This window comes from Neomonachus schauinslandi, chromosome 4, assembly GCF_002201575.2.
Source record: "Neomonachus schauinslandi chromosome 4, ASM220157v2, whole genome shotgun sequence".
Classification (NCBI taxonomy): domain Eukaryota; kingdom Metazoa; phylum Chordata; class Mammalia; order Carnivora; family Phocidae; genus Neomonachus; species Neomonachus schauinslandi.
This window is the reverse complement of record NC_058406.1, coordinates 123,007,976-123,032,431: the sequence shown is the minus strand read 5'-3', so window position 1 is coordinate 123,032,431 and position 24,456 is coordinate 123,007,976. Positions and strand designations below refer to the sequence as shown.

General features: G+C 43.5%; 2 protein-coding genes across 2 annotated transcripts in view; both read right to left on the bottom strand.

Moving 5' to 3' along the window:
* Positions 1–20,861, bottom strand: part of ADHFE1 (alcohol dehydrogenase iron containing 1) — a 32,162-nt gene extending 11,301 nt beyond the window's left edge. Inside the window, exons 1-10 of the mRNA XM_021688234.2 lie at positions 20,803–20,861; positions 13,619–13,656; positions 11,582–11,628; positions 10,961–11,014; positions 10,621–10,775; positions 10,274–10,470; positions 8,626–8,703; positions 7,398–7,503; positions 4,759–4,911; positions 2,698–2,796 (exon numbers count right to left, since the gene is read on the bottom strand). Coding sequence (XP_021543909.1) covers positions 2,698–2,796; positions 4,759–4,911; positions 7,398–7,503; positions 8,626–8,703; positions 10,274–10,470; positions 10,621–10,775; positions 10,961–11,014; positions 11,582–11,628; positions 13,619–13,656; positions 20,803–20,861 — 986 coding nt within the window. The remainder of the gene's footprint in view (positions 1–2,697; positions 2,797–4,758; positions 4,912–7,397; positions 7,504–8,625; positions 8,704–10,273; positions 10,471–10,620; positions 10,776–10,960; positions 11,015–11,581; positions 11,629–13,618; positions 13,657–20,802) is intronic.
* A 258-nt stretch (positions 20,862–21,119) lies between these two features.
* Positions 21,120–24,046, bottom strand: RRS1 (ribosome biogenesis regulator 1 homolog). The gene is given in 2 exon segments (XM_021688423.2): positions 21,120–23,821; positions 23,823–24,046. Coding segments are annotated over 2 exon segments (1,116 nt in total). The 5' UTR covers positions 23,976–24,046; the 3' UTR covers positions 21,120–22,858.
* Between the last annotated feature and the right edge of the window lie 410 nt (positions 24,047–24,456).

Genomic DNA, 24,456 nt, shown 5'->3' with positions numbered 1-24,456 from the left:
AATGCAGAAATTGCTTCCCAAACACGTAGATTAACCTGACGATCTTGAAGAAATCAAGAATTTACTTTGAAGTTTCTTTAATAAGCTTGAGGGCACGCGTTTTCTGTTTCGGCTGGCACCGCCTTGGCAGCGTGCTCCTGCACAGCTGACGATGTGGGAGGGAGCTCTGTGAGCCAAGATGTGCTGTGTTAGACATGCAAGCTTGACCCTCCAGTGATCTGCCCCATCGATAACTGATACATCCTTTCAAATGTTACATACTAATAGAGTTGACTCGTAAATGATTATTGTGGTTTGAAAGGCTATCAAGAAAAGGCAAAATGGTTTTTATTTGTGGGGTTTGATTTGTTCTAATGAAAAAACACTTTTTATATACTCTCAAATTTTTGGTGAACAAACAGGACAATATTATAGTTTACTAGATGACTCAAGATATATACTGTGAGAAGCTTATATATTTATAATTAATATATTGTAAATGAAATGCTTTACAATAGTAAAATGGTCTGTAAGTCTTTTTATATGGGTTATTGGATGACTTTGGGCTTATTCAGCAAAAAATTTACATTTCATAAGAAGACAGAGTATTTTGGTGAACTATATGATTACTTATCCAAAAAAGGTATCCCTTGCCTATCACTTTCGTGAGATGGATCAGAAGCTATTGGTTCTCTGAATTGCTGTTTACTTAGGAATGTGCTTGATCTTTCTTGGGCTTCACAGTATTTGGAAAATTATTGCTTAGTGTGCTTTCATGATGTGAAAGGGTTCATGTAGCTTTCAAAAGTAACTTTCTAACAATACCCAACATCTTAGTTTGATTTCTTTTAAGAGTTGTATATGTTTTTCGTAAAACTTAGAATGGTCCATAATCTTATTTCTTCAAGATAACCATTATAGGATGTTTCTTCTAGTCTTTTTATGCATATCTTTAATTTATGATCATATGTGCATACAGTTTCAAACATTGCTTTGGTTACTTAATATTTTTTATAAACATTTTCCCGTATCATTTTCTATTCTTCTAAAACATTATTTTTAATAGCCTTATTTTATTTTTTGAGTACTGCATTTCAGTTAACCATTCCTAAACTGTTGGAAATTAGGTTGTTTCCAAAATTTTCCATTATACATATCACTTAGGAAATTCTTTGATCATATGATGATTTCTTTAGGCTACATTCATAGAACTAAAATCAGTGGGCCCAAGGATATAAACATTTTTCAAGCTCTTGGGAGATTTTGCTCACTTGCTTTTTATTTTATTATTTATTTATTTATTTTTTAAGATTTAACTTGAGAGAGACAGAGAGAACAAGCAGAAGGGACAGAGGGAGAGGGGGAGAGAATCCTAAGCAGACTCTGCACTGAGTGTGGAGCCCGACACAGGGCTTGATCCCATGACCCTGAGATCACAACCAGAGCCGAAACCAAGAGTTGGACGCTTAACGGACTGCGCCACACAGGAACCCCACCTGCTTTTTAGAAAGGTGGTATCAATATGTGCTCTCAGCAGCCGAGTTTGGGGGTGACTTCACTGCACCGTCCATAGCAAAGGCCTATTCTTAATTCTCAGTGATCACAGGTATTCAGTGTTAAGGCATCATACCAATAACGTTCTGATCAAACAAATAAATTCTGGGCCACTGACAAGGATTCTGATCCCTTTCTTTTTGTGAGAGATTAAGAGAAAAAAAATCTTGCATTTGAGGTTTTAAAAATCCACAACACATGGTGAGGATGTGGAGAAATCAGAACCCTTATCCACTGCTTATGGGAGTGTAAAATGGTGTAGCTGCTGTGGATAACAACACTAGTTCCTCAAAACTTAAACAGAGAGCTACCATATGACCTAACAACTCCACTCCTAGGTATATACTCAGTAGAAATGAAAACATATATCCACACAAAAAACTTATACACAAATGTTCATAGCAGCATTATTCATAATAGCCCAAAAGTGGAAACAGTCCAATGTCCATCTTCTGATGAATGGAGAAATAAAATGTGGCATATCCATCCAGTGGAATATTATTTGGCAATAAAAAGGAACGACATACTGATGCATGTATGGATGAACCATGAAAACATGCTAAGCTAAAGGCACAAATGACCACATATTATATAATTCCATTTATATAAAATATTCAGAGTAGGCAAATCTATAAAGACAGAAAGTAGATTAGTAGTTGCTTACGACTGGGGGGTGTAGGAGGATTGATGGGTGACAGCCAAGGGGAATGGAATTTCTTCTCAGGGCAATAAGATGTTCTAAAATCGATTGTGGTAATGGCTGTACAACTCCATGAATATGCTAAATCCCACTGAATTATACATTTTGAATGGGTAAATTTTATAGTGTGTGAATTGTATCTCAATAAGGTTGTTATAAAAGAAAAATCTATGAGGGCGCCTGGCTGGCTCAGTCGGTGGAGCATGTGATTCTTGATCTCAGGGTTGTGAGTTTAAGCCCCACATTAGGGGTAGAATATATTTTAAAAAAATAATAAAACTTAAAAAAAAAAAACTATGACCCAACAAATTACATTTGAATTAAGAAAACATTCCAAGGACCCTAAGTTAAATTTCTTCTTTCTATAGCATGTTTAGATCTTACCACTTGTCCTAAATTATAAACATTTTTTAAAAATAAAAGCAATAACTTAGGTGAAGAAATAAAATCTCAAGTTCGCTCACCACAGATGAACACCAGCATTTCCAAAGCCAATGCCAGCAAAAGCACTTGCCAAGTGCATATTAGACCTCGCTTCAAGATCGTCAGGATTTCTGACAGCCCTGTGGATGATATAAATACCTACATCAACACCGGCATTTCCTACTGAATAAAAAGCTGCCTTAGGGAAAGATCTGTGAAAAAAGAAATTCTACTTGGTAGGAAGAAAAATTAGGCAACTTATTCAAACGACATCTTGTCTTCTCAACGAAAACCAAAGGGAAACATATTTTCTCATCAGTGGTTTTGGGCAAAGGCATAATAAATATGCTGTCAGGCTGCTCATGTGATAAAAGTGCCAGGGGAAGCAAAGCACTGACCCTTGGACTGTGAGCTGCTCTAGAAATGTGCCCTGAGACTCATTCTTCTTCTTCATTTGTCAGTGTTCTTGACTGTGGCCAAGTAAACATACACTCAGAATGCACAGGGCCCAGACTACTTCTCTGAAATGAGTCCCTGTTGCCCAGGGCTACCTGCAGGCTAAACGCAGCCTGCCCAGCCATCTTTCTTTCTGTGACACTGCCCCAAATAGAACCCTCTGGAGGCCTCTTTTAGTATCTGTGGAAACTACACATGTTATTTTAATATTTATCCTTATGGAAGTGGGATGTTACTGTAGGATGAGCCTTTGCTCACTCTAGATGTCCTGACGCCACTTTGTAAAAGCAAATTCTCAAAGGCCCCTTGCAGATGCAGCTCAACCATCCTGCACACACTTGCTTAGAAACCCTGCCCCAGGGAAGAAGCCTAAGACTGCCAAGAATGACAAACCACCCCTTGCTTGCTTTTCACGATTTTGCCTGGAGTAAGGGTTCCTGTTATGCAGTAAGAGTGCTACAGCCTTTTATCTCCTTTCATTTGGAATGGTTAGGCATCTGTGGCTCCTTTCCAAACCCAGGGTTAGTTTCTTATTCCCTGAATACCAAGATGAAAGAGCAGATGATGGTGCTTTAGCTTTTCCTCTGTCCTTTACACCCCCTCACCTTCCACTGTGCTCTGCCAAGCCTTCTGCCCCTCTCTCACGCACTGGCTGACCATTATCTGTATCTGCATCTACCCAGTCAAATGCTACCCTGCTCCCTGATGGTCTCCTGAAATAGTTCTGTGTCCTTTCCCTTTGCTTTACTACAAAATGTAGACTGAGCTCCCTCTCTAGTGCAGCTTCCAGCTCGGGGCCAGAGGAAGCACCATGTTCACATCTAGGTCCAACCTGCTGTGCTCTTTCCCTCTGTTATGTGTACAAATTGAGTCTGGCTTTGCATAGGTCTTACTGTCTCAGGGATCAGCTTTCATCTCTAAGTATATCTTTGCTCACTTGGGAGCCAATCATGGCTACATCATTCATAAATCCTTTGAAATCTTTTAGAAAGCTTTTTATATCTCCTGGGACAGACAACTCTACACATTCATTTCTTAAATTCAGTTCATGTTAGTTTGCTTAATGGGTTGACTCTGTGTGCCTCTGGACAGGGCCTGCATGGGCACAGCCAACATCTGCCTCTCTGGGTCTCATTTCAGCTCTTGGTGTAGCCAAATCTCAAAGGACATCTGCCCTCACCTGAGCTCTGGTTTCGAGGCTTTGATGAATAAGCCTTCTAGATGCATCCTTCAGAAATCAGGGGCTCCTATTTTGTTCCTTTGCCTTTGCCTTTTCAGACTGAAGGACTCAGGTTTCATCTGACCTCAGGTGCGTCCCTCCCCATCCTTTTCATCCTTCCAGAACCTGCTGGTCTCTGGTGCTCCTCTGTGTCCACTGACTGATCTTTTGATCAACAGGCGTGCTCAGGATATTTCAGGATCTGGCACGCTATATTTTATGTGAGGGTGGAATGTGGTTTTCCTGTTCTATTTCTTCCCTCCCTTCCTTCCTTCCTTTTTCTTTCTTTCGATTTTATTTTTAAGTAATTTCGACATCCATTGTGGGGCTCAAACTTACAACCCCAAGATCAAGATTTGCATGCTTTATTGACTGAGCCAGCCAGGCACCCCTTCCGTTCCATTTCTATCTCCTTTGGGCCACATACCTCTTTAGATACTTAGCGACGATCCGAAGTGCATGGACTGCCCAAATGTCGCTAATTGGGTTGCTGCCCTGGTATGCTGGCCGGGTGATAGGATTTGAAGGGCAGGGGCTCCGCATGTGGTAGGGGAGGGCAGTGTAGGACTCCAGGGCATGGCTAATGAGAAATATTTAAAACACACAGATTGAAAGCACCTTCTTCTTTTTTCCCTCCATTCAGATCACAGACTCTCTTGGACATGTTCAGTATTCACTCCACTGCAGATATGCTCTGTAGCAGTGATAATCACAGTGCATCCCAGCAGGTCAGACTCTTGCCCACAATAGTCGTTGCTTATTATAGAAATTAACAGTGAAGTTTATATTAACAGCATTACAGTGTTTTTTGACCAGTATGTATTACTGGATTACATGTGGCCCCTTTCTAATGTGAATAAATCTTTATGATGTTGAATTTTTACATATTTGTGTCATGAAGAAAAGCACTGAATCTAAAAAATGATTTCCTTGTAAAAAATATTTATCATTTTATACCTTGCACTGATCAAATACCATATCACCCAAGGAGGGTCATAGTTACATGAACCTCCTATTAAGAGTGCGGTGCAGTGGGTGAGAACACAGACGCTGGGGTCAGCTGTAAATCCTGGCACCAGACCTTCCTGTTGCAGGCCTGGGGTAAGTCACTAGCTAACCTGTGACTCTAAGACAAGGACAAATACTACTATGCCTTCTGGGTGCTGCTGTGAAAATTAAATGAGGTGGTACATGTAAAGTACTTAGAATAATTAGCAGCACATTGTAAAACTTACCATTCACTGTTATTATTAAATTTTGTCCTGAAAAAAAATTCAGTTCTTTTTTCTGACATGCCCTAAACTAAAGGTTGGCTATTTCAAGAACCAAGCTTCAGAATTTCCTCCACCTGCTAGGGTGCTATCAATTCTAATGAATCAATTGCAGAAGAGAAAAAAAAAGCATAGCCATCTAGATCAATGATGCATTGGGAACACAATGTAACATGAACTGTTTCGGGCATGAATTACGGTTTTCAGTCTTAGAATGGAGAAATTCTTCTACACCTGAGAAGCAGATAAAATCTTTTGAACAAACCATTGGAATTTTTTTTTTAAATAGTTGGTAGATGCTTTTATGGCTTTATGGTTCTTAATCTGTTCAGTCTGTGGGCAATGCAAGAATGAGGTGTCCATGTCGGGAGATATTAACCAAATACCTAGGATGTGACAGTCACTGTGCTAAGGGACAGGGATGGAGAAGTGAGAAAGATGGTCCTGTCCTCATCAAGCTCACAGTGCAGTGAAGGAGATGGGCATGTGAAATGGAAGTGTCTTAGAATGTATAGCCCATCCAATGGGGAAAAGCAAAGAACGGAGTGGTCAGTTGTACCTGAGGAGAGGAAAGGGGGTGGGGGTCAGCAAAGGCTCCATAAAGGGGAGAATGCTCCATTGGAACTGGAAGATGAATGTTCCAAACAGATAAAGAGCTGAGCACTGGGGACATTCCAGGGCCAAAGAAATTTGGCCTTCTGGCAGTAGGCGTGGAAAGCCACTAAAAGACTTGTCAGGCAGAGGTATGTGTGTGTGCACGCATGTATATGTGTTTGCTGAGGCTGTTATGGAGGACAGACAGAAGGACTATGGGATGGAAGAAGGGAGACTGACAAGGAGACTACTGCAACTGTCCAAGCAAGACTTGGGCAGGTCTGAACCAAGGTGGGAACAATGAGGCTCGAGAGGAGGGAGCAGATAGGAGAGATTCAAGCAGGACAAGTGGTAGGAAATACTGGGCTATGTGTGGGCACGAGAAAGAAGTTCATAGTAAGTCTTGCTGCTCACTAACTTAAGGGATTCAGGAGAAGCTGTGAGGTGGTGGGGGAAGTTAGAGAAGAATCAGATTTCATCGAATTTAAGATGCCATGCATTGTAAGATGCACCAGTTAAAAAAAATGTACCACTGAGGAAGAAAACCATACAGTCGTGCCACAGATTGTAAGATGTATTCTGAGTTTGGAGATGTAGAATGTGAAAAAATGTGCACGTGCAAGTGGATGAAACAGGTAGTTTGGGACATGCTGAACGTGGATGGTGTCCTGATCAGGGATCCAGTAGCACATCGCAGCTAAGGCCCAGGGAACATGCAGTATGACTCTGGCAAGTCACTACATCTCCAAGCCAGGTTTCTTTCTCGTGTGGCTCAGAGCTGTAGTGAAGTGGTGATGTGTGCAAAGTGCTGACGTGGTGAAATGTCCGCTCCCTTTCCTGCCCTCTTCCGTGCCATGGCAGCCCTGGCTGTTTCCTGCTTCCTGTAGCCATAGAGGCAGGTGCTGTGGGTCTGAGATGCTGCACACCAGCTCCGCCTGCTCCTTTTGCTGTGTCCCTGTGGCAGCCGCCGTGGCTGGCCTGGTTGATCCTGGACAGCGGTCTATGGCTTACCCAGGAGCCCACCTAGTCACCAACCTTTACAGGTTCTGCGTTTTCATCTGGGAAAGGGGATAAGGACAGTCAAAGCTGGCGTGGTTGTGGAACACTAATCGATGTCTGCTTAGCAAGTGCTTTCAGCAAGAAAATACTGTCCATAGACTCAGGGACTGGAAAAGCCCCTCCAGTTGGCACCGGTACCTACCAAAGCACATCGAAGCCACTGTTGGCAACCACCCGGTCAGGCATGTGCAGGGTGTGCAGAGGATCGATCAGTCCCAGTGTGGGTTTGATGGCTCGGGAAGCAATGCCTAAGACAGGGATTTTCAATAGAGGGGAAAGGTATGGACACCATTTTAAAAAATTAAGTTACTTTAGGATAGCAATTCTTAAAAAATTAAAAATACGAGATGAGATTCATTCTCATGAAGGGAGGCAGCAAGAACAGTGGAAAGAGGTCTGGAGTCAGAAACCTGGGTTTTTCAGTGGATCTGAACCTCCTTCTGGTTTGAAGGAGCCAAGTGTGTACATCTCTTCCCAACGCTGGTTTGAATGGTGTCACTGGCTATGGTGGGAGTATCTACACCAAAGAAATTGACCAATACTACAAGTTGGCCATTAAATTTCTGATTACATTCCAGAGAGCTGGTTTACTAGCTCACCACTGGTTTGGGTCCTGGGTCTGCAACTTGCTATGTATCTTTGGGCGAGTCACTTAGTCTCTCTGAATTCTCTATTAGATCATAACAATATAGGGCTTCTATCCCTCATAGCTGATGTAAGGCTCGTATTAGAAAATATTATGTAAAAGTCTTGGAAAAACTGTAAGGTAGAATTCAAGTATTGGCTACTATTATCTTTAATAATGTCAAAGGTTAATGTAATTTAATTTGAAAAAGAGAAGTTACTATAAATGTGCAGTCAAATACCAATTTATTCTGCCTGGGACTTTTGGATCTCTCTGGAGTGATGGGAATGTTTTATACTTTGATTGGGGTAGTGGTTACATGGGTGTATCTGTCAAAATTCATCAAACTGACTCTTAAAAATGTATGCATTTTATTATATAAAAATTGTGTCTCAATGAAACTGATTTAAAATGGTGAAAGGAAAAATAAATATTGAAAAGATGTCCAAGGAAGGGACTAATCATTCACCACTGACATACAGTTACTAACTTGGGCAGAGAAAAGTCCAATCAAGATTACGGCATTGCAAGAGGCTTTTGTAGGTAATTCTCAAAAGAAAGTTTATTAGACTGTTTCGTATTTTGATATGTAGTTGGAAAAAGAAAGAAAGTGTGTGTGTGTGTGTGTGTGTGTGTGTACTTAACTCTAAACTCCTTGATTTTTAAATATTAGGATTAAAGAAAAGGAGGTGGGGTTGAAAGGTGAGAGAGAATTAAACACAATTTTTATGGGCACGGTTCTTACCAGTTTTTACTTTCAAGTGTTCATAGTCAAAGATGGCAACTCCCGTAGTTTCACTCCCAGTTCCTGAGGTAGTTGGGACTTGAACAAAATAATATTAATTTACATAATGCATCTAAATAAAGGTCAGTGGAGATACTTAATTCAGCCTTAGGAAGCAAGGAACAAAGTTAGAGAAGGAAGCTCTGATGCCCCTGTTGCTCACCTGAGGTCTGTATCTATATTAATCCGCACATAGGCTTCACATGTGTGTCCACGTCTGCATTAACATGCATGCGCAATAGTATGCCTATCAGCATTAACATGCATGTTTAATATGCACATGTGATGGCAGTGTCTGCATTAATATGCACACGTTTCACATGCATGGTGTCCATGTCTGCATAACGTGTAGGCATGTCTAACATATATGTGCACTTCGATGAGAATGTGGGATACCTATATCGGTATTAACACATATGTAGGATGTCAGTGCCTGTGCCAACATGTATCCAGGCCTAACATGTATGTAGATATCCATGTCTGTATTAACACGTGTGTATGTTTAACATGTATGTGTAATGTCTGTTTCTGTGTTAACAGCTAGGAACTCTGGGCACTCTAGCACCCGAGCTTATGCAGCTGCAGCTGGACATTCAAACACAGGCTGCTTGGCATCTCGGTTAGAAAATTCATATTTGCCTTCTCTAAAAGACATCTTTATTCCTTCTTGGCAGCAAGCACAGTAACGTTCTGCCTTTGCTGGGCTCTGTGGTTTTGTAGTTCTGTCAAGTTTCTAAACTTTACTAATCACCCCTCTGTGTGATGCTGACACAGTTTCACCAGAGGGTTCCATTTGCCAGACATCAATTATGGTGCTCCCTGCTGATTGCTCATTCATGTCAAAGCAGTTCATCTGCCTTCAGCTTACTCCTATACCATCACAAGGCCCACTCACAGTGGGGGCAGACGAGGGGGAGAAGAGAGAGGACAAAACTTCAGACAGATATTGTCCAGTTACCAGTTAGTGCATTTTCACTATAAAACTTTAAATAGTAATATGCTATAAAATGGGAGGGAGGGAAGACCAAGAGATCCCAAGGGCTGTGCGGGGACAGACAAGCTATTCTGATTTGGATTTGCGTGTCTGTCCCCAAGAGCAGCCACAGAGCAGATGTTGCCCAGAGTGATGCAGCCATGCTGGCCACATGTCCCAGGGAAGAGACAAAGCCCCAGGTCAGCTAAAGAGCCATTGTGTGGAAGAAAGGGTTGAGTCAACACCAGAAAAATAATAGCGAATGTTCCCCTTATACTCCACAGTGGCTTGCAGAATGGGACAAAGCAGAGAGGTTTAGAAGACCAACCTGCCAGCAGAGGGATCTAATAATATGGAAATGATAACCTTCCCTCCTCCTTCACACAGTGACTTCCTAGCATAAATCTGCAAACTGCCCTACCACTGACCCAAATTGTCTCTATCTGTGCAATAAATGAAGATCAGAATTTTCAACATCAATGAACTGCTATCTGTTCTGCTCTCCAAACAATGTACTACACTGAAATGAAGAAATCACAAAGCTTTGGGAACATATACCCTAACATTCCTGGCTTGCATCTTTCCTGAGGCCTTTTGCCAACTGCAAAACAAAACATACAAACACACAGTCTTTACCTGCAATCAGAGGCTTCAGAGGCACAGACACAGGCTTTCCCTTCCCAATGGGGGCATTGACATAATCTAGGAAATCAGAATGAGGGCTGGACGCATACAGATTAGCGGCTTTACAGGTGTCCATGGTGGAGCCGCCACCGACAGCAACGTAGGCATCAAAAGCTCCCCTTTTGACAAACTCAATAGCTTCCATGAAGCTTGGAGAAGGGAAAATAAAAGCCATAGTTAGGTCATATTTTTTTCAGAAATAAATCGCCACGCCATTAAACAAGGCCTGGAGCAAGTTTTAAGCAACAGTGAGATGTGTTGGCTTCTACATAAAGTAAATAGCAACAATAAAATAATACCTTCTATCAGTTGGTTCCACCCTCACATTATCATAAACCTTAAAATTTATGCCATTCTTCACTAGGGAATCCATAACCATTTGTACGGGAGGGAGCTGGGAGAGGTTCTTATCTGTCATCAAACACACATTTTTAGCACCCATGTTTTGTAGGTCCTACAACAACAAAAATAATTTGTAAGTTAGGTTTGATTGCCCGAGCTGTAATAGACTCTCTCTCTCTGGCAAATTTAACACTGTACATTTTTAAAAACAAAGGACTCAATTGTTGTCAATTTGCATTTGCTTTAAAAGACATGTAACATTTATAATGGAAGACTGTAGGAATCTTAAATACTTGCCATTCCCACTTCCTTTGTAACTCCTGCTCCGTATCTAATATTTGAAACGGCCATCTGAGGAAAAAAAAAAAAAAAGATTTAGGTATAGGGTGTGTTTCACTTCTAAAAACCTATAAATGAAATGAATGGTTCCTTACTGTGTAGAGAATAAAGTATATATTCCTTAGCGTGGCCTTCATTTTAATTTATGACTCCTGAACGAGGAGGAGACATAAATTTAATCAAATAATTATGCAATTACGGTGTGATAAAAATTCATCAGAATTCATTGCTCCTTTATTCTTCCTTCAAAAGATTACTTGGACCTCTTTTAGGATTGTTATAATTACAAAACTAAACTGTAACATACAACATATATAAGTTGGAGACGTTTGTAGAACTGGGAATCTGTCCTATTTTGATGGCTGAACAAAAGACAGTATTCTAGACATTACTCATGTTATCAGAAGATTTGTATTCCAGTTCCATTACCTCCACTGCTAAATAGGGTCTCATCAAATAATGAGATTAGGGAACACCAATTAATAGTAGACTTCAAATGAGATAACAATGCATTAGCAAAATACTCTAGTATTTTTTCAAGTCATTCATAAAGAGAAAGAATGGATTGATTATATCTACCTCAAAGGCATAATCTGTTGATTTCCCAGAAGGTGCAAATCCAGGAGCTAGAAATGTAGAAATTAGCATCAGAGTAGGCCTCAAAAACAAAGCAAAAATAATGGTTTTTGTTAGTAAATTGGTATTTCAGCAGTGAACATAAGCATCTCCCTTAAAAAGCCTTACCTATAAAGAAAAGAAAAAGCCTTAGCTAAAATACATTTTCAAGTTTCATTGTTGTCTATCAAATTGAAATTAAAACTTGCATTTTAAGAGAATGTAATATTAACTTGATGCTGATTGTGTGAAAATAGTTATTTAAAATATTTTCTTCATTGAAATTAAAATATACTTTTGAAACAATGTCTAAAAATCCTCTAGGGGAAAAAAAAACCCTCTAGACTCGAGTTGGATTACTGTTAGAGAACAACTATTAGTAAATTCATTAATTAGAGTCTTGCTTATATTTCTTATAACAATTGTGATCAGTTGTTTGAATTAAAATTTTTCCGTGCAGAAAAAATGATCACAGTAAGAAATTTATATTTTTCAAGTTAAAGCATGTAAAAATTTAGTTTTATTTATGAGATTTAATAAAAATTTTTATAAACTGATATCTTTGTAATGTTATCAGGTTTTAGTTATGGCAGAAATGATTTCCTGTCATATTAGAACAAGAAGGCTTCACTTAATGAGTTTTTTTTTTTTAAAGATTTTATTTATTTATTTGACAGAGAGACACAGCGAGAGAGAGAGAACACAAGCAGGGGGAGTGAGAGGGAGAAGCAGGCTTCCCGCAGAGCAGGGAGCCTGATGCGGGGCTCGATCACTTAATGAGTTTTATCTTTGTTTTCATCACTCCTGGTCAGTCATAAGATTGAAAAAGAAGTCTGCAACAATTTCCACTACCTTTTTTTTTTTTTTAAAGAACAAGAGGCCACAACTAGACAACAATTTACCTTTGGATTCCTGAGGGCAAGGGTATCCTTAATCAAAATTCAAATTTCTTGCCTTATCCACTGTAATGAAATAATCTATTACTCTTGCTACTGAAGTTTAGGAAAAGTCATAAATTGAATCCTAGGAAACAGTGAGATTATCTTTCTTTAAATTATTAATTTTATGCTCCCAAACAGGAGACTACTAATTCTTGGTTGAAATAAACTAAGAATTGGAAAGAACCAGCTGAAGACAAAATTCTGCGTATGTCCATGAGGACCTAAAAGGCTGGGCATGCTTTCACCTGGCAGATGGTCATTAATGACTGGGAGGTCCCTTGGCTTGTCCTAAATGGTGAGCCACACCAGTGGCAGGAAAAAGCCCTCAGTCACTCTATCTGTTCTACTCCCCAACAGGCTTCTCTGTGGGTTCTGCTTAGTTTCCTGTATGGGCAGCCCCCCTCATTTCCATTCTCACTGTGCTGTTTAGATTTGACCTTTCCTTCTAAGAGGTGAAATCAGTTTTTGTGTCAGTAATTCATGTGACATTCTGAGGACACGCTGAAGCTACAATGAGCTTCCTGCTGCTCTGTGGACAATGGAGTTGGGAAGGATTAAGATGTTTGTGGGAACTGAAAACTTTTGTCATTTTTAATTACTAAGAAACAGAATGTTACTTTAAAAAAAAATTGATATAAACAAGTTTCTTCCTTCTAGGAACTGCTTTGCTCTTTAGCCTCTTTCTTTCCTGAGACGTATTAAAACCATCCAAAGAGTTCATCTTGGTTAATTGTGTTTGATTAACTCAGACAATCTTAAAATCTCATCTGTGCCCCCATTTTTAGCTTTGGCAAATAATTCTATTTAAAATAGAAAAAACATCATAAATAGCATTAAATATATACTTGAGCCAAACATATAATCAATCAGTAGCATACGTTCAGCTCCCATCATATAATCAGAACTAGATACTGCCAGTTGCAAGTGAAAAGGCAACCATTTCAACTTTCCTCTCACATCCCCTGATTTCCTTGATTTATCCTTTGCCCAAATGTATTATGAGGGCCAATGGAGGGATTGGAAATTTGGGCCACTTTAAAACCAGAAAATGTATTATTACCTTGGGAGTAAGTATGAGAATGAGTTGGGCACTGGCATCTACAGAAAAGAAAAAAAGAAAAGTGAAACTAGAAAACCAAAAGATAGGATGCTTTAATGTGACTCACACTGCATTCTAGTCTTGAGATGCTATCAAAGTAGTCGCTATTGGCAAACGCTACGTAGGAAAACCCGGAAATCATCATGGACAAGAAGTCCACTCAGAGTCTTTCCAGTGTTGCAGGAACATTCTTTCAGGAATTATTCAGTTGGTGCTCAATAAATGTCGGCAGGAAGCTGAGGTAAGCCCTCTGGGACTACAAGGACGTTTGAGATGGGGTCTCAGTGCTCTAGGAGGTTCCAGCTCTTTTACCAGGTTAGGAGCTTTGACCAAATTGACCCAGGATTAACTACTCAATGCACCTCCCCTCCCATTGCCCCCACCTGGGGAACTTGTATTTTCCCATTGTCTTCAAGGTGTTTAATTTTCTTGAAACAGACTGTGGGCCTGGGCCTCTGAGAAGCCCTCACTGGGCCTGCAGGCCTCGCTGGTCACCACCTCATGCCTCCATCCTTTCTGGGCCCAGCCCCAGGGACCTGCCAGCCCCTTGGGTGCCTCCCTGTGCTGGTCCCCGCCCCAGGGCCAGTGGCCGTGTCCCCCGCTCCCCAGTGGCCTGAAGTGCACTCATGCCCATCACCCTCTCCTCCCCAAATCCCTCACCTCTTCTCAGTTCCCAGTCCACTTCTCTACCCTTGGCTCCATTTCCCTTCCTAGTCTCTGTCGCCTCCCATTTCCTGCACAGTCCCTTTCTCCTGTTCGCTATGCATTTGAGCGTCACCAAAGGGTTTTATGTTTCTATTTCTCGCCAGAGGACCTTGTCCTAGTGGGGTCCCAGTAGATCCGGGGCATACCCCCCCCCACCGTTCAAATTTGGAGCGAGAACATCTGAGGGGGAAGGTGGGGAAGGAAGGGAAAGTGTTCAACTCAATGGTGATCAAGATCTCAAAAACAGACTTAAGTCAAAGCAGACGTGGGAAGCGGGTGTGAGCGCCACCATGAGTCAAGGCTGCCACCTCCTGGACACGGCTGAAAATGCCGAGTGTTGAGAGTCCCGGGAGCATCCCAGCGGCGTGAGCCATTCTCAGGCTGCAGCAGGGAAAACACAGCACGCAAGGCCAAGGCGTTGTCCTTCACAGGTGGGCTCTCTTTGGAGAACTTTCCCTGCTTTACACCCTCCAAGGACAAGAAAGTGGAGGCAAAGGGAAGAACATCTCCAGACTCAAAACTTTCCACTGCCCAGGGCCTTGGGAGCACATGCTTTCCTACACCCCTCCCCCTTCTTTTTATTTTATATTTTTAAGGTTTGAGGCCGCCTTGATTAATCATTTCTATTTCTTGTGGTTTGAATTCCATCCTCTCTTGCCTTCTTGGGGCCTCCATCTATCCTGTGTTTCCTAGTCTTCCCCCTCACTAGATCTTTGTCATTGTATTTAAGAGTTAGTTTCAGGCTTCAAAGTCTCTCAACCTCTTTTCCCCTCTGGCTTGCTCACCCTCTCTGGGCCTCCCCTCCTGGCCTAGGTCTGCTGGCTCCATTTTCTTGCCTCCCACACATTGCTTGGCTCCCTGAAATCTGGCTGCTGTCTCAACAAGTCTCAGCTTTCCTGCTGTAGTCTTACTTCTCAGACCCCCGACCCCCCAGGACCTTGGTCTCCTAGCAATGAACACTGGGCCACCCCTCCTTGGGTGGGTGGAATGCTTTCCTTGGCTTCCAGGACTCCCCACTCACCTGGGTTTCCTCTAATTATTCTTTTTCCAGCTCCTTTCCCACTCTGCTCATTCCTTAAATATTGAGTTCTATCCTGGGCTCACCTCTCACCCTTTATAGCAAACCACTCATCAAGGCCCCCCAATATTTCCCTACCCAAATCCATCCACCTCTCTTGGGTCCTCTGCCAGTCTCTGGTTTCAGTGTCATCTCTCATCTGGATAACTACAGAGAGTCCCTAACAGGCTTCTCTTGGCTCCCCCTGTGCCACACGGTGGTCAGGGGCTTATTTCCAATGATGCCCCCAACTCCCCCTCCCATGGCTTTTTGGATAAAGTTCAGACCTGGCCCTGCTTCACAGGCCCAGCTAATCTCTCTAGCCTGGTCCCTTATCTCCGTCCATCCTCTGGAGCTCCTGGAAAATTTGTTCTTTTCCTTGAATGGGCCACACATTCTCTTTCTTGCCTCCAGAACTTTGTCCTTGTTATTTCCTCTGCCTGGAACATGTTTCCCCCTCTTCTTCCAGGTAATTAGTGTCCTTTCTAGTGTCTGTTGAATTGTCACTTCCCCTGGGCAGTCTTCCTTAAGGCTGGAGGCCCCAGGTAGGCCCTCTCCCCCTGTGGTCTATACCACGCCTCCCTCCCCATTAGAACCATTATCACACTGTATTGTTGGTACCATTCTCCTGTTTGCATCTGCCTCTAGATTGTAAATTTTGTGGTGGCAAGACAAGATCTACCCTTTATCACAACTTTATCCGTAATGGTTAGCATTGTAACAGGCACAAACTAATACCAATTAAAGGAATACTGATTGAAGAAATAAGTAAATGAATAAATAAATAAATAAATGTAGATGTTTAAAATCCTCTGAACTTTTTCTCTCTTTTCCTGGTGTGCCAAGACATAGAACCTGAGCTGGGGTAGGGAGAACAGACTGTGGGTTCCCCCACCTTCTTAAGATAGCCTGAAACCACTGATGGGCTTCTCTACTGTTGAGAAGCTGAGGAAACCATGGGTAGAGCAAGGCTCTCATTCACCCACCCTCTGGCTCTGGCCTGATTATTCTGGCCTTCCTCCCAGTATCACTGGCCAGGATAAACTGGCCAAGCTTTCAGCAAAAGTCAGCCCCTCTCCTGTGCACTAAATCTCACCGGTCGCCCCCCCACCCCTTTACTCAAGGACATCACTGTATCATCTTCTCTGTCCTGCATCATCAAGATTTCCCTCCCAGTAGATCTTATCCACCAACATAAAATATTGTTTTTCCCTTTTTAATCTTTAAATCTTTTAATTTTTAAATATATTTTTTAAAGATTTTATTTGTCAGAGAGAGAGAAAGAGAGAGAGCACAAGCAGGAGGAATGGCAGGCAGAGGGAGAAACAGGCTCCCCGCCAAGCAAGGAGCCTGATGCAGGACTCGATCCCAGGACTCTCGGATCATGACCTGAGCTGAAGACAGACGCTTAACCGACTGAGCCACCCAGGCATCCTGTGTTTTTCCCTTTTTATATTAACAACCTTCTCTTGTCCTTCTTCCCTCTCCTGATGCTGTCCCCACTGCTCTCCTTGCCTTTAGATGACTATACCTGTTCTCTCCAATTTCTCTTCTCCCATTTTCTCTGGGACCCTCTCCAACTGACCTTTGCCCTATGACTCCACTAACAGTTTACCAGGTCACTAATGCCCTTCACCTTGCTAATATACCACTCAGTTCTGAGTGCAGTCCTCATCTTGCCCAAACTGGCAGCAGCATCCTTCTATCCACTCCCTTCTCCCTGGAAACACTTTCTTCCCTTGGCTTCCAGGCTGCTCCTGGCCTAGGTTCTTTTCATGCTATTGACTCTGAATGCTGGAGGGTCCCAGGGATCGGCCTATGGATCCTTCTCTTTTCTTTCCACTCTCACTCCCTAAGTGACCACACCTTGTCTCATGGTCTTAAGTGCCTTCCATGCTGACAATTTCTCCCTTTATCCTTCTGGTTTAGATGGCTTGCTTGAACTCCAGATTCAGCTGCCTGACATCTCCACTTGAATGTGTCTTAGGCATTTCAGCTCCCACCTAAGATTCAGTTCCTGGTCTTCCCTTAAAGCCTCTTCCCCACCTCAGTTTAATGGCAACTTCATTCTTCCAGTTGTTTAGGCCAAAACACCTTGGGCTCATCCTTGGCTGTTCCCCTGCTGGCCCCCAACATCTCTGACCTCATCTCCCCCTCACTCACTCTGCTCCAGTCACCATGTTCTGAAACCATGCTGGTATTCCCCACCTCTAAGTACTTTCCCAGAGAGCCACATGGCTCGCTCCTTCCTTCCATGGGTCTTCCTTCTCAGTTACCTTCTTAGTGAGTGTGGTTGGCTGAGACCCTGAAGATATTCAGGTTCTAATACCTGGAACCTGTGAACATTATAAAGCAAAAGGGACTCTACAGATGTGATTAAATTAAAGATTTTGAGATGGAAAGATTATCCTGGATTATCTGGGTTGGCCCTAAATGTAATCGGAAGCATCCTTCTACGAAAGGGGCAGAAGGAGATCTGACATAAAAGTAATGTGACCACTGAAGCAAGTGGCTACCTTTGCTGGCTGTGAAGATGGGGGAAGGAGCTACAATCTACTGTTGCAAAAAGTGCAGCTCCAGAAGCTGGAAAGAGCAAGATAATGGATTCTCCTCTAGAACCTCTGAAGGGAGCGTGGCCCTCTTACACCTTGATTTTGGCCCAGTAAGACTGATTTTGGACTTCAGAACTGTAAGAGAATAAATGTGTGTTGTTTTACGCCACCAAGGTCATGGTAATTTGTTACAGCAGCGATAAAATACTAATACAGTTAGGTCTTCTCTGACCATCTTCTCTAAAATGGCATTCCCTCCTTCAACAACCCATCCTCTACTTTCTCTTTAATACCTAGCAACTTGTAATATACTCTAAATTTTACTAGTTTATTGTCCACCCCACCTGCCCCACCTACACACTTACACAATGGGGATATTAGGTTGTTTTGTTTCTTGATATACCCCACAAATGAGAACACTGCAAATCTACAGTGAATGTGCAGTCCTTCTCTCCTGGGCTTTCGCCTACCTCTCTGGCCATGTTCCTGTCCTTTAATACTGGCTCCTTTTCCTCCATTGAAAGTGCCAATCATTTGCAAATCCAAGTGTGTAAGGAGGCTGGTAGATAATATAAATGAGAGGTCAGAGCTCCTGGCTGGCCATGTAGCTGGTGTGCAGAATGAGTGGTGGGCTATATGCCAGGGTCTCTCAGGAAGCTGGAATGCTTGCCTTGTTCAAGGGAGGTGGCCACCACTTCACCTCAGCCCTGGCAGACCTTCCAGATGAAATGTGGGCCCAATGATGCCATTTCACAATTTTCCAAAAAATTTTATCTGAAATCTCCAACTTTTTAAATGCATACCCTATTTAAAAAATAAGCCCCATTTTGCCACTCCTGCTTCAACACATTGCTGCTCCTGGGGACCTCATTCTCAACCCTTTTAGTTTTACAGTTTGCTAAGGCCTGTGCTTCCACACCCAGAGTTTCAACTGTCTTCTATATGCTTGTGTGAGTTCCAACTCACTTCGGAGCTCCAGAACAATATAATCAATTACCTGCTGAAGGTCTTCTTCACCTGGATGTACCTGAGGCATGTCCAATTTGAAGTTCCTAAGGTAAGTTATAATCTTCCTCCTAAAGCTAATGCTCCTATAGTCCCTATCTTGGTAAATGGCCCCAATATTTACCTGATACCCCAGCCAGAAACTTCAACTTCTTCTATCTCACTAATCCGATACAAAGTCCTGCTGATTTTAATGGACTCCTCAATATTTCTCACATCTACCCCTTGTACCAGCTGCCTCTCCTTGATACCTGAAGCCATCACTTTTAGCTGAAGCATTACAATTACTTCTAGTCTTTCCCCTTCACTGCACACTGCCACCAGAAAGCTCTAACATAATTCTAATCATGCCACCCTCCTTTGTCATACAACCATTCCAAAAACATGTTCTACATGACACTGGTTCCAAGGGATATGAATAGTGTTGCTTGATAAAAAGTTTTATGATAACACAGATTCAGAACAAAGAGTTTAAATACAGTTAACCTTTTTTTTTTTCCCCCAACCCTGTAGGACTTCTCAGAGCCTTCTGTGTGCTAATTATCCTGACTCCAAAAGCACTATGCTGCAGTGAGCAGTTGCCCATTTATTTAGCCATGGAATTCCTCCCCCCCACCCCCTACGGGGCATTTCAAAGTATTAGTGTTTCACAGGAGAACTACTGCTTCCATAACTTTCTATTATCTACAGGACATAATTCAAATTCTTTAGCATAGGACTGAGAACAAGGACTGTGAAGCTAGAATATCTGGGTTCAGATTATGGCTGCGCCATTTGCTTAGCTGTGTGACACTGGACAGATTCCTTTTCTTCATGCTTTTTTTTCTTTTTAACTGTAATATGAGGATAATAATACAATATGGCCTAGGGTTGTCGTAAGGATTACAGTTACTATTAATAGTATATGTAAAGCATGTAGGACAGTGCCTGGCACATAGTAAGTGCCTGATAAGTGCTATATTCTTATTCAGGGCCTGTCTTCTCCATCCTCGCCTCCTTCTATGAAGGTAGGTCCGGATTTTAACTTCCTTTAGATCCTGGAACTACATCTCTTGCCAGTAGTGCTGCTCTTCCCAGTTACTTGAAATTCCTCTCTAGTCCCCCTCCTTTCCCCTTATCTCTACCTGTTTACTCACAATTTTACATGTTTTCCCAGGCTGACTTGTGCATTTGTACATTCCACAAATATTTATCAGGTGGCTACTATATACCTGCCAATTCTGGATGGGGAGTCAAACATGTCATAACATTTAATACCCTGACTCCCTGTACATGCCAGGGAGTGAAGCTCCTGGTAATTTCTCACATCCATCTCTCTTCCCTCTGTTCCTCACAGGCCCGTTTCACAAACCCTGTCCCCTCATCCAATTACCCGCTAAAGTTTAAACTGCTCCAGAGTCTTTCACTTTTGTATCCCCAGCGCCTAGAATAGTTTTTGGCACATAATATACACCCAGTACAAATGTGTTGACTGGATGCATGAATTTGTCTTGGTCACTGTGCCAAGCCCTCCAATGTCTGCCACGACATGGGACCAGGCACTGTCTTCTCTGGGCCTGTTTCCTTAACGGCAGAACAAGCAGGGTGCAACCTGCCTCGCTGCTCTGTGCGTGGTTGCATGGCACCCCGCTACAATGCGGCCCCACCTGACGCACGGCTCTGACGTGGAGAGAGCACGCTAAATGGGATCCCCTTCCCCGAGTTCTTGAAAGTAACCTGAGTAAGACCGCGTGGGGCCCGGCGGGTCGCACCCAGAGGGGCTGCGTAGGCACGGCGGCATCCTCCGGTCCCTCGCCCGCCCGCCCGCCGGCCGGCCCTGCACTCACGCTGCTCGCTGCAGTTGCCTCAGCAAGTGCGCGACACGGGCGCGAGCGGCTGCAGCCATGGCCGTGCGGTCTTCCTTCCAGTAGCCCCTCCTCCGCCCTCTACGCCCCTTCTGCGGACCAATCCCGGCCACCGCCCTCCTGCTCCCGCCCACTCGGCTGAGACTGCCCACCCCCCATGCTAATTCTCCCTGCCCCCGCGTTAGCCTTCTCTGGATCAGGACCATTTTCCCACGAGTCAAAATCTCAAGTGTCCTACCTGCAATTTCACCATCCACCTCCGAAATTGCCGTAATGGTAACTGCTTTGTAGGATCGTGGGTACTTCCTTAAGTCTCTCTACTTAAAACCCTTTATTTCACATATTGGGGATATGGGGAAAGGGAGGGGGAAAAAAGGGCATTCTTTTCCCACTGATTGCTTTAAAATGCTACTTTGCCTTCCTATTTCCCAATAAATTATTAAGACATTGCATTTAAACTGTTTTAATAGTAAATAAGGACCATGCAAAAAGCCCGAGGGTTTTGTTTGTTTTTACAGGGCCAGTGCTGTGTCCAACTGCTAAATCAAAAATCTAAAAAACAAAAACCGCCCCCCAAAATCCCAAAACCAAACAGTAACAACAAAACACCCTGGACAGTTGAGAACTTAAAAGGTGTTAAGTGCTCTAGAATAGCTTTTGAGGAAGTTAAGTTACCATTAAATGGTTTCATCAGTAGTTACAAACTTTCCATGATTACACTATACTCTAGGGCCAAGTGCTCCACTTCCCAGTGGGAGAGTTGACCAATGATGGCAAAGTTCAACTTTAACTTAATCTGAAAGTATCCTAAGACAGTAACAATTGAACATCTGTGTTTTTAGTAACATACCATGAAATTTGAATTAATCTTTTCTTCCATAGTAATTTCTAAAGATAACTTATAAAAATGAGGCAACACTAAAAAAAGACAAAATTAACTCCCAACTTTAATTTTCTATGAACTGTCAGACCAAAAACCTGAGTAGAGTGGCTCATGGGGCTGTAACAGCAGCAAAAATGCTCCCCTGGAATCTAGATCTACTATGAATCCTCAGGTTACCGAGATCAATTAGGGAAGGAGACCCATAAAAGCTATGAACATTTGACCTCCTAATCAAACCAGTTAAGGTCAGTTTGACAAACGAAACAAAGATAACAGTGTTCCAAGTAAAGATTTGGCAGGTTTCTTTATCTCTTCTCGAAATAGACCCTACCAGAAGTTTAACAAAAAAACTGGGGACATAAATGTTGAAAAAGATTTAAGTGTTTTTTGGATTATTGAGGATTATTACTATTTAGTGAAGTCCACATTTATAATTTACAGCCAATAAATGTTTTCACAGTATTAAAAAGCATAAAATCTTTTTTCAAAGAGACACCAGTCATACTACACTTTCAATATTGTATCTGATACTTATTAGAAAAACTCATACTTCTGTTGGTATCACTGAAATCATCATAAATTACCTGCTTTATGTTTTTTAGAAAGTAAACTAAAATAATCTGAACCAGGTATCCCCTGGCTTTACTTAGAATTTCTACCAATAGCCAAAATGTCAAAAGTAACATTAGATACACACTTTTATTAAACAACCTTCATAAGTTACTTATAAGTCCAATTTTGAAAATGTAATCTTTCCGTTCCCCCATATGATACACTCCCTTGTCATAAAAATAACGCAGAAATCAATTTTAAGTCTGAAAGACGACCAACTCTCTCACAATATATCCAAAGTGAAAAAGAAAAAAAGATGTCTGTTTAAAAATAGAACTCATTCTCAGTTTCCACCAAATTCTTTCCCGGATTCTTACGTCCTCAAATACATCCTTTAATCTCCAGCCAAATTCCTGGTTGTGGGAAAAACATTAATTTGTAGAGTCCAACATTTACATACTATCTTGCGGGTCGGGCAGTCTATCCCTCAACCTCAAGCTCAGTGAAGGCAGCGGCCAACTTCTTCAACATCCCCCCCCCCCCCCACGCCGTAACTAGAATTTAATATAGTTCTTGGTTTACAGATGGGTCCGACGGTGAAAATTATTTCCTTCTCTTTCCTCCTTGGTGTTGCCCTCCTTTCCTCTTGCCGCCCAAGGGAAGTGGCCCAGAATTCATCTTGCTTCCCAAGCCTGCTTTCCTCTTCCCTCCCTGGCTGGGCGGGACAGCTTTCCTTTTGCCCCCAGGACCCTGCCGGCCCCCCTTTCTCTTGCCCTTCTGGCTCATTTTCCTCCTCTTGGCAGCCTCCTCCTGGTCCTCCTCCCTCATCTGTTTATTGGTGGCCCTTGTCACGTCCAGCTGAGGCTTTTTGCTCTTCATCACCCGCAGCAGCTCCAACTGGCTCTTTTTCTCCGCTGCAAAGTCCCCGAAAAGGGGTTGAAACTTTCTCTTCTTGCCGGAGCCCCGGGGGGCCTTCTCCTTGGGCAAGCGCTCCTGGAAACGCCCCACTGAGGCGGTGGAGACCTTGGCCACCTGCATGGCGCGGCCCAATTCCTCCTTACTCTGGTGTCCCGTAGGGTGCATGCCAGCCGCGCTGGGCAGCTGCATCTTGTGCGCGCGAGCCAGGTTACGCAGCCGGTTCAACTCATTCTTGGCCACCCGTTCCTTCTTAGCCTGGATCCGCTTGGCGAACTGGTCCTCTGAGGGGTCGGCACCGCCGGGCACCTCGATCAACCATTCCTTGGTGTCGTCGCGGGCGCGCTGGTAGCCCCAGCGGCGTCGCCACTGGCCACTCACCTCGTCCCACACCAGATTGGTCTTCTTCTTGGGACGGATGCCCTTGAGGCGCGCGAACTGCTGCCAGCGAGTAAGCGGCCGCGGCCGGGGCACCGGCTTCTCGCGCGGCAGGCGAGTGGTGGGCTCCGGCAGCCGCGCCACCAGCGCCTCCTCCACGCGCTCCGTGGGCAGCTGCCACAGCTGGTTGATGAGCAGCTGCGTGTTGTCCCGCGCCAGGGCCTGCAGCTCAGCCTCCGGCGTGGGTCCCGCGCGCCGCAGGCCCGTCGGGGGGGTTCCGGTCTGAGGCCAGCAGGTTACCCAAGTCGAACTCCAGCTCCAGCTCCTTGTGCACCGTGATGCGCTGCAGCTTCTCTGCCTCGTCCCGCTCCGCCTTTGCCAGCAATTCCTCCACGCTCTGGCCCTCCATGGCTCCCCCTGAGCTCATTAGCTCCGGGGAGACAGTTCAAATTACTTCTTTGCCAACGCCGGCTCAAGCCCGGGCAACCCAACCACGTGCGGTCGCCGAGAAGCTCGTTCCGGAAGAGAAAGCTTCGCTTCCGGAGCACCCGGAACAGGCTCACAGTCCCGGCAACCCGAGAAAAGGCCGGCAGAGAGCAGTGTTGGAGAGCAGATGGGATTACCGGAGGCTCTTTGGCGGGAGCCCAGAGGTAGGCGGTGCTGGCGCAAGGAGTCTAGACTACGAATTCCAGGGCCCAATTGGGACTGCGTCTCCCAGGATGCAGCGGCGGAGCGGGGTGGTGTGAATTTTGGGCGTCGCGGTTTGAGGGGGTCCTGGAGCGACTGTTACCAATTTCAATGTAAATCAGTTCACAAGATGTTTCGCTTTTCAGCTTTCTGGAACTACATAAATTTTATTTTTACCATAGCCTGAACCTGTTCATGGGGTTCCTGGGTGTTGACCGAGA